General features: G+C 55.7%; 2 protein-coding genes across 2 annotated transcripts; both read right to left on the bottom strand.

Annotated features, from left to right (window-relative positions):
- Positions 1-5866: 5866 nt before the first annotated feature.
- Positions 5867-10357, bottom strand: TRARG1 (trafficking regulator of GLUT4 (SLC2A4) 1). Its single transcript, XM_052688601.1, has 3 exons — positions 9924-10357; positions 6672-6804; positions 5867-6136 (listed from the first exon to the last, which is right to left on the bottom strand). Exons 1-3 carry the CDS (start codon positions 10311-10313, stop codon positions 6129-6131), a joined length of 531 nt encoding a protein of 176 aa, XP_052544561.1. The 5' UTR covers positions 10314-10357; the 3' UTR covers positions 5867-6128.
- Positions 10358-11940: 1583 nt separating this feature from the next.
- On the bottom strand, positions 11941-12613 carry BHLHA9 (basic helix-loop-helix family member a9). The gene has a single exon (XM_052688599.1). The coding sequence runs from the start codon at positions 12580-12582 to the stop codon at positions 11941-11943; it is 642 nt and encodes a 213-aa protein (XP_052544559.1). The 5' UTR covers positions 12583-12613.
- Between the last annotated feature and the right edge of the window lie 1614 nt (positions 12614-14227).

Raw genomic sequence — 14227 nt, 5'->3', positions numbered from 1 at the left:
GCCCCCAGGCTGCTGGGGGTGAGCAGTTCTTCCTTCAGGGCAGCTCTGGGTGTTCCTGCATGGAGAGCCGACTCCGGGATCGTTCTGGATGAGCAGAGACTGTTCTGCCTGCAGACGGGAAGCGCCATTCATTTTCCCAGTTGCTGCACTGGTAATAAGTGGTGCATAAAATTCCATCTTCGTTTGGATTAGGAGGTAAATTATTAATGGGGTTGAATCCTTTTTTCCAGCTCCCTGTACAGTCAATAATTTATAGTGGCACAAGCTCCAGATACATTTTTAACCATCCAGCTCCCAGCACACTGCGTGGTGTGTGTGCTCAGCTCCTCCATTTCCTGCTGCCATTCCTTGCTCCTAATGGGACCCTGAGGCTTTGCTAACCCGCTTTTGGTAGCGCTGCTTGTAAAGGAGGAGAGCTCTGGCTGCAGTCAGAGTCCCTCCACCATTTGAAGCAGCATTTGTGGTCCTCTCACTGTTTTCTTCTCCACAACTGCCGCTGAGGTCTGTATGAATCCTCACCCCCTGATGCACAGTGCAGTGTCTGCTCAGCAGTGCTGGAAGGCAGATTGCAACCTCTTAGGGTGCTGTTTCTCACCCTCCTTGCCCACCCCCATCCCATGCAGTGCTCTTGGAAAAAGAATCGGAATTCTTCAGCTTGCATCTTGCTGAAGATGCACCGGGAGGAGCTGGTGGCCTCTTGCTGCACATTGCAGACCCCGCAGGTCCCATTTTGCTGCTGTTTGTGCAGTGGAAACTTCCTTCCAGCACTGCCCAGGCACCTGAGCTGCTCCCCAACCCCGTGCTGAGCTGGCTGTGTTGATGCCATGCTGCTGAGCCGTCACATTCGTACGGCCGCCTGCGCTCGGAGCTCTGCAGGAACAGCGCAGGTGGAAAAAAAGGAACTGCGAGGAGCCCCAAAAAAGGGCTGAGCGGCGACAGCACGAAAATTAATTCCATTCCAACTGTGCAGCATCAGGCCGTGTCATCAGCGCAGGTGTGAGGTGGGGCGGTGCGTCCCCGTGCTCCGGTGGCACAGCACTGGGACGCGGGCGGTTTCCCTCTGTGCTATAAGAGGAGTTCCCTCTGGGTCAGGCGTGTGTCACCAGAGCTAAATTTACCCACAGCCATCACTGAGGTGCAGCCATGAGTCAGTCCATGACAACCTTATGTCAAGGGGTGGAGGGGGATGCCAGCCCCCAGCGATGCCTGTCCCAAATCAGCGTTCAGCCCGTGGTGCACCTGAAGCAGGGCAAAGGGACAGCGGGATGCTATTCCTGGGTTTCCCCATGTTTGGGGGAATTTGAAGACTTTCCAACCTCCGTTCTGGCTTGGAAATGTAAAAAGGGAAAACAAAGCTCACATTTGGGGGATGAATGAGTTCATCTGTTCTCATCCAGGAATACTTCAGCTCTTCATTGCTGTGGGAGGAGGGGGAGGAATGGGAAGGAGGGATGCTGCCGCGTGGGTTTGGGTGTTCAGAGCTGGGACGGGTATAACAAATGGGCTCTGAGGAATGGCACCTGAGACCAAATAATGGGAGAAATTCCTTAGGACCCACAGGCTGTAGCCAGCCACCCCTACAAGCTCGGCAGCAGGAGGTGTTTTGCTGGGAAGGCTCTGTTCCCCCCTCTGTTGCAGCTTCGTAAGGTAAGGAGTCCTTCGGTAGCTCCAACCGCCCTGCAGAGTGGAGGCAATGAGGGCTACTGGTCGTCACATCTCTGTGCTCAGCTCAGGGAGAATCCCCACAGCTCTATTTTAGGAAACCTGGAGATTCGACAGCAGCCAGCAGAAGGAAAGGGCTGAGTGTGGAGTTATGGGGGCCAGAGCAAATCCCGACGTCTCCCTGTGTTCCACTGGGAGCTCCCATGGGAAGCGGCTGGGGAAGTGCTGACCGACTTTGTGACCTTCACCCGAACCCCCAAATATCACACAAACTTATTAGAGGTGAATGGAGAGCCTTTGGTGCTCAGCAAGAACCATATCCACAAGGAAATGGGATGTAAACCTTTCGCTGTTCCTTCTCCTATCTATTATACATGAGCCATCAGAGCAGAGTATTAATAAAACAGGAGCGAAAGCACTTGGCACTGCCCTCCCCTTAGCAAAACAGCAGAGCAGAGGCCATCAGCTCCCACCTCTGAGGTCTGGAGCTCCATCTGCCCACTGCGCCTGGCACAGGGAGCACTCTGTGCTGTGGGTGATAGGATTCACACTGGGGAAATTCTGGACGTGGCAAAGAAACAGGGTTCAAAATGTCTTAGCATGGTGCAGAGCCCAGTGGGAGATGGTGTTGTGATAAAGGGGAAGGGCATGGAGAAGGCTGGTCTGGTCTGAGTGCTGCCTGAGTGTTCATGTGGGTGATGGGTCCCCAAACCACAACTGTAGCTTTTGTCTTTTGAGAAAGAAAAGGAGGTTTTGGTCATACCCCTGCCTACCGACAGCCCAAAGCTTTGTCGGGCTCCTTCCTTCAGCCACCATTTGGGAGAGGAATGAGGAGATGGAGGAGGCTGCTCAGGGCGGTTGCCATTCAGGAGATCTGTGGTTTTGATCAATAATTTGAGGATTTGGGTTTGGAATGTGTCTGCGCTCCCTCCTCATTGGCTGTGCGGAATGCAGAGCTGCAGAGGTGAGGTCTGGTGGCAGTGCCACCACAGCCAAAATGCTGCATTGCTTTTGGAATGGGGAGCAATAATTAAATGAGCAGTTTGAATTTGATATATTGTTCTCATTTAGACAGAAGAAGCAAGTCTGGCTTTGACCATGCATGTTACATTTTAATTCTTTTCTCATGCCAAGAAATACAAAGGAAGTATATAAGGTACACCATATCATCCCGCAGAAAAAGAAACGTCGACCAGCAAGGAGATTCCTGGAGTGTCCATGGCATCGCTGAGCGCTCCTCCAGCTGGGCTCTGAGGATTGGGGCTGTACCCTGGGACACCCCTTGCTTTGAAAAGGCTGATCCCCTCCCTCCCACCCTCCCTCCCTCACCCCCTGGGCTTATCCCCAAGCATGGGAGATTTTAGCTTTGCCAAAATGAAAGAGTGCAAGCGGAAAGAAAATAATTGGCATTCAATCTGCAATCAGTTCATGTTGGGCAGCGATGAGAGGCCAAGTGCTGGGATGGGGCTGGGGGCACCGGGGACGGGAGCAGCTCATAGGGGTGGCTCAGCCCCATCCTGGGCTTGGACCGAACAGGAGTGGGGTTGGTGTTTAATTGGCAGCAACTGGAAAGGAGGGAAATAATGATTAGAAAAAGGGAAATCATCACTAATGCAGCAAACTGGGAAAGCTCTTCTGTCGTTTTCTTCCCTTTGTGCTAAAACCCTCGTGGTCCTCTCCACCAGCAGTCATCAGTTGGACACTGAGTGCTGTGCATCCCTTCTGCCCTACGGTCACTGCATCCCACAAAGAGCCTGGCTGAAACCACAGTGCTGCAGAGATCAGCTCCTGCAGAGTCCTGTGTGCAGGATCGGGCTGCAGAACGCACCGGGAGCTCAATGGAGAGTGGGGAAAGGGTCTGGTAGGTCCAGGGAGCCTTCTGGTACAGCACAGGAGGTGGGTTGCAAGGAAGGAAAACATTTCGTCTGGCTGTAGAGATGTTCCACTGTGTCTGAGCGTGGGATGAGGAGCACAGAGATGAATGGAAGAGTGCAGGGCAGCGCAGTTGTATCTAGCCAGAAAGGAGATGAAAAAAGAGGAAGGAGTTGAGGGGTCTTTGTGTTTTATGGTTTTGGGTTTTTTTTTTATTGGAAAGTTGCTGCTCTCTCCTGCACTCAGATGCTTCTGGTGCCTCTGCTGCCCCTCCGGTCCTGCTCTGTATATCCTCGAGGTGGTCCTGGCTTGCAAAGAGCCCTCCGGAAGCATCAGATTCAAAGGACGGATGCATTCCCTCCTACTTATGTTGAGGAGAAAGAACTGTTTTCTTTTCTGAGCTGCTGGCACACGTGACTTGGAGCAACTTTGCCATCTGTGCGATGAGAATAGCGCAGCCCTCGCCGCGGGACTGCAGCCGTGGCAAAGCACTTCAGGCCGTGAGCTGGAAGGCTTTGTGTAATGCCAGGGCAGCGTTCCATCCTCCATTTGGTGCTCTCAAGTGCTGCAGTTTCCCCTCATGCTGACCCATCTCATCCTCGGGGATCCCCCCTCCAAGAGGGACAGGGGATCAGGTGTCAGTGGGCTCTGCACACGGCCAAGCACAGAGCTTCTCCAGCCCTGAGTGTGCAAGGAATGAGTTGCAAACGCAGGAGTTGAATTTGGTCCGTTTTCAGAAGCTCACAGTTTGCAATAAACCCAGGGACGGGTGGGGAGGCAGCCCAGGAAAGTGCTGTTGTACCGTGCTATTGCTCTGAGTCCCTGCACCCCTTTTGAATGTAAAGAAAAACATAACAGTGGGTGCAGGAATTTGGCTCTCCTATCCCCTGGGTTCAGATTACCTCTACCCAAAGGAAACCGTGTAACAAAGAGCAGCTAAACAAGTGACAAGAGAACAATCCCATCTACATCCCTATGGTTCGAGGATTTATGGCACATCAGCTCTCCCCACTGCCTTCCCACGTGCCCCATGCTCACCAGTTTGGGAAGGATGCAAGCACAGGGATGCTCAGGGGCTCCTCTTGGTGCACCACAGTGTACAACAGCTCCCAGATGGACAGAGCTCTTGGAAATGTTGGGTTTGGTTTGTGGATCTTCCAGGTAGGGTGCCCCCAAAACACCCCACCATCCCAGGGCAGGCTATGGGTGCAGCTCCCACGTCTGTAATTTGGAATTGCACCAGCAAAGTTTTGCTGAAAGAAAGGCTTGGCCAATGCAAAGCCAATGGGCACAGCCAGGAGCCATCTGCAAACGTACAGCAACGGGAACCTTGCTCAGTCTGCACAGCCGAATGAAATGCCAGCACCAGCATCAGCCCACAGTGGGAACAGAGAGGTCGGATGGGGCTGCATGGCGTGGAAGACTTGGCTGGGAGCAGCGGGGCTTGGGACGATCATGGGGAGCAAAAAGTCAGCATTCTTTACATGTTTTTAAATACAAAATGTTAAAAAATAAGAATTCTCATGGACCCGAACCCAGCACGCTCCAGTGGTGCTGGAGATGTCCAAGGAGCAGAAGATGGGCAATGACAAGAGCACGACTCTGAACTCCTCCATCCCTCTAAAGGTCCCCTGGAGCCCTCAGTTGGAGCCAAAGAGGCGAGGGGAGATGAGCACGGCCATAGGGCCAGATCTTGCTGCAGCTCTTGTGTGACGAACACGACCCAGCAGGCAGGAGGGCTCTGCTCCTCAGTGCCACCGCTGTGGGTTAACCAGGGCCTGTGCTCAGTGCCAGTGGCATTAACCTCGCTTTGGGTGCATGAAGAAGGAAACGTGTGGTTGCACAGAGAAAGCGTGATCCCTTCCGTTAGCGCTGCGCTCCCATGCAGCAGCACCCTGCTCCGCCAGCCCTGACATCTGCGAGCGATGGAGGGGCGTGGATGGACGAGCAGACAGGGAGAACATTCCCAAAGGCATGCAAATGGTCAATGTCTCTTTTTTGTTTGTCTTTTTTTGTTCGTTTTCCTCATCAAAAATACAAAAGCACCCACCGCATCTCCGAGCACCGCCGCGCTCTGCAGCTCGCCCTCCTCATGCATGGAACACTGCTCCACTCCTGGTGGCAGTTTGAGCTTTTGGGTGTTTTTTTTTCTGTTGTCTGTTTGTTTTTGCAGAGACAGAATTCGATGATTTAAAAAGCAACAAACCCCCCCCAAAACGACAGTGCCAAGGTCCTTAGGAGGATTCCTCAAAATGCCGCGGTCCACCCTTAGGTTTTCCTTCAAACGAGCTTCGGTCTGGAATCTCCCTCCTCCTCCTCCTCCTGTCCATCCCCCAGCGTGGTCTCCCCGCCCTGTTGGAGGGGAATGAGGTAGTGGATTTCCCCTTCTCCTCTCTGCTCACATCCAGTTCTTGTCCCTCGTCCCCTTGCCGTGTGTCCATCCCCTCTTGTCCCCAGAAGGCGGTGGAGCAGCCACGCACGTTCCTCCAGATGGGCTCCGCTGTCACAAGTTTTTGTTGCAAGGCTGAAAGTAAAAAAAACCCCAAAAGGAGCGCTGTCTTCCTCCTCTTCGAGGTATTTGCATGCTACGTCTTCTAGGAAACTGGAAAACAGAAAAAGGGTTTCAGGGCAACTTCCAGCAGAGGTGCCCCTGATGCCTTTGGGGTTTGGGCCATGGAGTGGGTGAGATGTGACATTCCCATGTCCCCAGGTGCTCTAAGAAGGTGGCTTTGTGGTTGGGAAGATCCCCACACACCCAGGGATGGCACCACTGGGCAGGCTGACTTGTGGCCTCAGTCCCTTTGCTTTTATCCTATCAGAGAAACCCACCTCAGCCTCACTAAGGTAAGTCCTTGTGTTATAGCCAAAATACTTTTTGCCTGGGGGATCTTCTATGGGATAGTAGAGGAGGACCTCAAATTCTGGTCCTATTCCTGCTGCAAGCATTTCCTTCTCTGGGACATATTGCATGTGGTGGACATATCAGCACAGCATAGCAGTGCTCAGTGCCTCGTGCTGGGTGGGAATGATGCATCCTAGGGGCAGGAGTGTCCCATAAACTGCCCACAGAGCCCCACAGACAGGGGAAAAAAGGAGAGGTCACTGCTTGAGCAGGGGAAATGAGAAGGAGGTGTTACCTCGAATGCTGAGCGAGACGTAGAGCACGATGATGATGGTCCCCAGCACGATGGAGACGATGCTGAGCAGGCGGGCCATGCGGCCCAGGCGCCGGGCTCCATCCACATCCCCCTGCTGCCCGCTGTTCCGCGACTGGGGGGAAGCATAGAGAGAGGCTCCTGAGAGAGACTGCAGCCCCAAAATTCAGCAGCTGTGCCACCGAGGGACATGGATTGGATCTCGGCCGATTGGTTGTCCCCTGTCCCCCCAAGGGTAGGATGGTGATGAATGGGTTCAGGTTTGCATTTGGGTGAGAGGTCCCTGGCCTGGGATGAGAGGCATTGACCAGCAACATCCACCCCTCTCTGGAGCTTTTATGGAAAAATAAACAACTGGGATTTGGGACTTGGGTCCCCAAAGTGATTCATTAACTGGGGGGTGGGATGGGGAAGGCAGTCACTGGTGGCCTGGGGTCCATAGGGGATGGAGGGAGCCCTTAGAGCTGGAGCTGGATCCTTCAGCAGAACCAACTGAGAAAGGTTTGAGAGGGACGAAAATAGGATAAGGAGCTGTAAGGCCCGTTGGTAGTGATCTCAGCTGTTTGGGGTGGGCTTGGAGTGGGGAAAAGGCATAGGGGAGAGAAGCAACATGGGCAAAGAAGAATTAAGAATCAAGGATGAAAAAGTATCAAACAATTGCACTTTCCTTTCCAAAAATGTGCATCTCAGATGCACTGCGCCATGTGTGAGCTTTCTTGTATTGAAAACAAAAGAAAACGAGCAGCTGGGAGAGCCAGCACAGCTCCAACTCCATGCAACTCCATTACCTACAATGCCCTCAGCTTGCATCACCCCATAAACGGCGATCTGGCATCACATGGCCAAACCATTGCACTGGTGTTGAGCTCAAGACCTCACGCCCTTTGGTTCCCTACAGCCCACCTGGCAGACAACCCCCAAAATCAGCGGTACACAGCCAAGAGCTTGTTTGCATTGCAGAGCAGGAGGGGAGGAAATGAAGCCCCATGGGATGGTGCAGAGGGACAGGGGAGAACACAGCCATGCAGGGATAAATGGGGTCCCTGAGCTGCTCGCTGACAGCTCCCGGCATTTGGGATTTTTATAGGCTCAGATGTTTGTAACCAAGTGTAATGTTTCTGCAGGGGGTGGGTTAGATTGCGGTGAAACATATTTGCAGCTCTAGCTGTCTTCCAAGGAAAATATATGGGCTAACAGATTCGACATATTTATCACTACAGCTTCTGGAAGTGTTCAGTGATCGTTTATCCTGAACAATTCTGAAAAATACATCAGCATCAGCGTGGCGTGTTTAGCAAGCATTTGGTCCTGCACATATATTATTCATTGGAACGGTTTGATTATAGCTGCTTCCTATCAGCCACCCTGTGATTTTCATTCTCCATAAAACCATGACCATTTTCTTTATTAATCGAGACGCAGAGGAGCCCCAAAGGGCAACATGCCAGCATGGCGCTAAGGGACTCGGTGTCAAGGGAACCTTTTAGGGAACACAACCCAACACAGAGCTGGGGCTGGAAGGGACCCACAGCAAAATGCATGGAGCCAGGTGAGTGCCATCAGGAGAGCCACCCTGTGCCAGTCCCAGGGACAGAAAGACGAATGGTTGCAGCCTCTCTCCATCTATGAACTGGCTTTGGATGTGCTCTGCTGAGTGCCACCCGTTACTCAGAATCAGTCATTAATCCTCCACGCTTGCATTTGGTTGAAGAAAACATTCCACGGGAGGTATAAATCATCACCAGACTGAGATGGATGAATGCACCATTTACATGGATAACACACAGTTTGACTTCTCCCACACCGCTCTGTAGCAGCAGTGTGGGTTTGGGGCACACTGTTTTACTCGGGGTGGGTTCTCACTCTGTGTTTCACTCCCCTTGGTCTGCTCCTGCTGTTGGGTGCTGTTGGGTGAGCTCTGCACTCCCATGGGACTCTGGCTCTTCTCCAAGCAGATGCACCCCAGGAGCAGTGGAAAAGCCACCAAGTGCTCATTTCCCCACGACCACCAGGAGCAGGAAAGGCCCAGGGGCTGGAGCTTATTTGTTTCCCTGGCCCTGGCCCCTATTGGAATCTGAGTGCAGCGTTTGGAAAAAAAATAATGATTTATGAGACACTAACTCCACAAAGCATTCGTTTGCTTCCCTCTCTGCTTGCCGCTTATCGCCCAGCAAAGCTTTCATGTGCAAAAAAAAAGCATTGACTTAGGAAAAGAAAAAACACAATTGCAGAGCTAGAGGGAAGTCGGCACACCGCAGGGAGGCTGCCCACCCCCCAGCATGAAGGGTACCCGGGTGCCACGCAGGTTTGCAGGCAGCTGCACATCTCTGGTTCTGTGCTGTGGGGGAATGACGCCTCTGTATTTTGGGTGGAGAGCAGGGGATGGCTTTCCCTGAGCGTTTTCAAAGACGAGATTTGCCTCCGTTGCAAACGCCTGGTGGGGAGGCTGGCCGGGGGCTGTGCAGCAGCAGGGGAAGGGGGTGGCCGTGCTCGCGAGGCTCTGCTGAGACAAGTGGGAGGCGGCTGCCTTTCTTCTCTCCTGCTCTGATGTCGGTGTGTTTGCTGAGGTGTGGGGGATATTTAATGGAGAAAATTGCTTTTTCGGGACAAATGTGGGAGCTGCAGGTGCAGCCTTCTTCCCTTTGAAGTGTCTAAGGGCAGAAGCGAGCCCCCCGCCCGGGTCCCCCCGGTGCTGCAGGGTTGGGTTTGGCTGCTAAGGGGCGGAGAGAGGGAGAGACCTCGTCCGTGCCTCGCTGCTCCATCCCAGCTGGGAATTGGGCTGCTCATGGCCACCGGGAGAGGAGAGGGCATGGAGTCAGGGCAGGGCGTGCCTCAAACCACATCCCAAATCCCGCATCCTAAATGAACCCACGTCCCAAATCCCAAACCACACATTCCGAATTCCAAATCCCGTATTTCCAAATCCCACACTGCGCATCCCAAATCCCGGATCCTAAATCCCGGATCCAACAGCCCGGGCTGTCCCACTCCATTCCTCCGTGAGCCATCCCAGAGAACCCCAGTCGAGGTATAGGAGCAGCAGCACAACCCTTCCGAGCTCCGAGCCCCGAGATCCGATCACTGAGCCCCGAAATTCGAGCCCTGAGCCCCAAGAACCGATCTGTGAGCCCGAGCTCCGAGCTCCGAGCCCCGCCCGGTCGCTCCCCGCCCCGAGCCGCCGCAGCACCGCGGACAGCGCCGCAGCCCGGTGCCGCCCGTCGGGGCCGCACTCACCATGATGGAGAAGACGAGGGCCACCACGTTGATGGGCCAAACGGGGCAGAAGCAGGAGAAGATGGCGAGCACCAGGTAGTCCCGCGGGCGGCCCTGGTCGGCAGCCGCCGTGCTGGTGGCGGTGGAGGAGGCTCTGCCCAGGCTGAGCCGGGACGGAGACAGCGGAGCCGCCTCCAGGTGCCCGACCGACACCGACTTGTAGGAGAGCCCGTGCCCGTTGCGCTCCGCCTCGCCGGCCAACGCGGCCGTGAAGGATTTGGAGCCCCGGAGGCCCTCCCTGCCCTCGGTGGCGGCCAGCAGCTTCTCGGTCTCCTGGAGGCGGCTGGGCAGCACCGTGCCCGAGCCCGAGCCGGAGCCCGAGCCCGCGGGCGCGGCGTCGCCGCTCGCCATGGCCCGGCGGAGCGGGCTCGGAGCTCGCCCCGCCACCGCCGCTCTGCGCTCGGGGCTCGGCGCCCCGCGGGAGGCCGTGCCGGAGGAGGGGCCAACGGGGCTCTGCCCGCGGGGCAGGAGCGGGGCAGCGCACCGCCCCCGGGTTGGCTCGGTTCCTCCCGAGGAAGGGATGCTCGCCGGGATGCGGAGGGCCGAGGCGGGAGGGAAACCCCCCGTGGGATCCTCCCACCCACCCACCCACCCTCCGCGCGGTTCCGTCCCGCCCCGCGGAGCCCCCCGCGCTCGGATCCCCGGACACAGCAGCGGGTGCGAGGGGCGGGAGGGAGGGTGGTGGCTGCCCACCAAGCGGCGGCTCTTCGCCACCGTCTCCGAATTCTCCCTCCCCGCTTTGCTGGGGGATTCCCGGGCGCGGAGTGCCACCTGTGTGCCCGCCCCGCTCCGGCTGTCACTCCGTGGGGACCCGAAGAGCCGCTGTCCACCGGCAACCCCACACCCCGCAGCCTCCGGACAGAAAAGGGATCCGCATTTATAACCGTGAAGCAGGGAGCCTCGATGGTCTCAAGTGTTTTGTCTTTCCTGTTCTCTCATCTCTCCGAACATTTATTTCCATCCGTTTTGCTTTAACACCAAAATGTGGGGTAAAAAGTGAAAATAGAATTGTGATGGAGAGGGATTAGTGCTAGGGTGGGCGTGGGTTTGGTTTGCCTTTCACATCTCTGGATCCCGGTGTTCCTGAGCTCACACCACGGTGTATGAGCGCTGGACACAGGCAGAGCCACGCCGCGTAGCAGGAGATACTGATGGGAGACATAGGATTCCTCCAGCAGCCATGGCTGCATCCCTCCTGGAAAGGGGAACATCTGCCGGAGATGAAAGCCAAGATGTCTCACACCGGCAGCGCTTGGAGGAGGATCCTTTGCTGAGCAGAGAGCTCTCTCTCCTGGCTGCTACGGGCTTTCCTCTGCCAGGCTCATTTCCCAGCTCCCCCACCCCACCCTGGGTCTAAAGGAGGAAGGTTGGCACAAGAGGAGCTGAGGGCTGAGCCCTCCCCTGTCCCAGCCAGGAGCTCGGTACCAGATCATCCCAGAGATCCACTCTGCAGTCACCAGGAGGAAGCACGGGTTTTCCAAAGGCAGACATCTGTCTCTCTTCTCTCCTGGTCCAGGCTTACAAATCTGTCTGCGTACCAATATGTGCACCAATGGGCTTAGCATTAAAAGTACAACCGAGTTAACCTTTCCCAGCCCCTGCTCCCTTAATTCATCAGCTGGAACCAGAGCCAGGGGCTTTAGTGTGATCCACACACACCATCTGTCCACCTCACACACAGTAACAGCCACTGCCCCGATGCTGGGTTTTTAAGTCATGTTTTCTCACAAAGCAAGCAAAAGAGAATAAATAACGGTCACAATTTCCAGCAGAGAAACCTCACAAGAAAAGAAACTGCAGAGCTGGCCCTTCCTCCAGCACAAAGCAACCTCCTCCACGCTTCCCAGCTGAGTTTCCAGGCTTTGCTGGGCTCACGGCACCTCAGCTGAGCTCCACATCCCACTGCTCACACACAGTCCCATCCCACTCCCCTCTTTGTTACCTTCCCGGCACCGCTTCGCCCTCCCCGCTCTGTGGCTCAGTGGATGGGGAAGCATTGGAAGCCAGAGCTCTGCAACCCCCCCAGCTGCCAGGGGAGCGGTGCAAGAGGGAGGGCTTGAGGGTTGCTTGCGTGCTTCTGCTGACTCCCCACGGGGTAAAACACAGGGCTGGCTGCTGGGCGATCCTCCTGCGGGCTCTCATAGCACTGGAGTTGGCTCTCGGGAGGATAGCAGCCGTAACCCACAGCACTGGGGGGCACGAGGCGGCCGTCCCGCATGCCCTGCCTGCGGCACTCAGAGTGGGTGCAGGGCCAGCAGTGCAAGGACAGGGACAGAGCGGCGATGCGGTGGATGGCTCTTCGGAGGGTGGCGATTTTGGAGAGCCTCTTGCCTCCGAGGTCGTGCTTGAGGGCCAGGCGCAGGGCGTTGAAGGCTTGGTTGTAATCCAGGATCCTCTTGCGCTCCCGCACGTTGGCTGCCATCCTCCTGGCCTTGGAGCGTGCCGGCCTGCTCCTCTTCCTCACCTTCATCTCCTCGGTGTCCCCCAGGCAGGCGGTTGCATTCCTCCCCTTAGGAATCCACATCTTCTGCCTGCAGCATGCTCGCGGTGCTGCCCCTACTTCCAGCTCCTCTTCTGAGCCATCAGGCTCTCCCAGCCGTGCTGCAGCTGCTCGGGACATGGCTGTGGTGAGCAGGACGGGGCGAGGTGCTCTTGTGGTCCTGCCTTCCCCAGGGCTGCCACACACTGCTCTGGGGTCAGGCAGCCAGCCCTAAAAACCCCACCGCTATCACGTGGCTCCATCCCAGCCCCCAGGTGCCGGCCCTGCCCAGAGGATGCTCCCATTCAGAGACCTCTCAGATTGCCAAGTCCAGCCTCGGACCACCCCCACCATGCCCACTACCCTCGTCCCTCAGTGCCACATCACTGGGCAGGAGCTGCAGCGCTGTCTGCCTCCTGCCTTCTTGCTGCTGGGAGCACTGCTGGGTCTGCCCATATTTGCCCTTCTTGGTGGAGACGATGAGGCTCCTTTTGCCCCAGATCTCCTTGTTTCCTACAGCTTGTTTCCTAAATCTCCATATTCCCCATGGGTCTCCCAGCCATGGGATGGAAGTCAACAGGAGGGCCGGGCTGCTTGCAGTTTCATTCCCTGCCCTTTTGCCCACCTTTTCATTAGAGAGCAGCTGCTAAATGCCCTCCTGCACAACGGGGTAACAATGTTTTGAAAAATGGCCCTGGAGAGTCATTGTGACAAATTGTTGGGGCTACTGGTGCAGAAGCCAAGCCCTGGGAGAACATGGTCCCCTTTATCCATCCCTTCTTATCTGATCATCCCGCAGTGGGGTTGATCAATGGCTACAATTAGCGGGGCTATTTGTCTATTGCCCTTCTCCTCTCTTGGCTCTTTGAAGTGGGAGCTAATTTAGGTGCCTCTGCTTCAGAAACTCCATAAATCAGGAGCCAGGGCCTGGGGGAGTGGGGAGGATGAGGCAGTGGGACTTCAAAGAGAAATGAAGCTTGCAAATAGCTCTGAGCACCCACCTGTGCTCACCATGACCCTCTTGTTCTCCCGGTGGCCTTCTGGTCCCCCAGTCCCTGCAAGCTACAGGCCCAGCTCAGGAACAAAAAGCAATTTAATTTTCTGGGGGGTGATTTCATGCCATAGTCTTAAGGAAATGCTACTCTGTGATGCCATGGGGATGCTTTGTTGGTGCAGGAAGTTGAGCCGACACAGGGCTGAGCACATAGATGTACCCATGGCTCCTGTCGTACCCTCATCCCACCCAGAGCCCCAGGAATAGCCATGAAGCTTTGCTGGCCCCAGCCCTGCAGGGACTCAGCCCCAGCTCTCGGAAGGACCAGATCATAAATCACAGCTCGTCGGATGCCACCTGCTGCCTGTAATTAGCACAGCCCGCCAGGTGTCCCCACCTCGTCCTGGACATTTCCTACCTACCTGCCCATTACTGGTGGGCAGGTGGGGAGGGACACCTGCCTGGGGCTGCTCCCTCAGCCCCCCTGATTTATCGCTTTGCATTGGGGAGATTTATGGGTTGGGATGGGCAGCCAGAAATGCAATGTAAAGCTCTGCTGGGCCGTCTGCATGACAGGTGATGGAAGGGCTGTAATTATCTGTCGCCACACATAAATCAGTCGCTCACAACACCCCCTCCTTCTCCCCTCCACCTCCTGAGAGGGTCTCAGCACTGGGGATGGGCTGTCTTTCCAGAATGGAACAGGGCATTATTGGGCACTGTCCTCACCTGGGCTCCAGTGTCACTTCTGTCACTGGCCCCAACTCCCAAAATGGGTATTTTGGGAGTCTC

Source organism: Tympanuchus pallidicinctus, unplaced genomic scaffold, assembly GCF_026119805.1.
Source record: "Tympanuchus pallidicinctus isolate F22 unplaced genomic scaffold, pur_lepc_1.0 scaffold24, whole genome shotgun sequence".
Taxonomy (NCBI): Eukaryota; Metazoa; Chordata; class Aves; order Galliformes; family Phasianidae; genus Tympanuchus; species Tympanuchus pallidicinctus.
The sequence above is the reverse complement of the archived record's forward strand: the minus strand, read 5'-3'. Positions and strand labels throughout refer to the sequence as shown.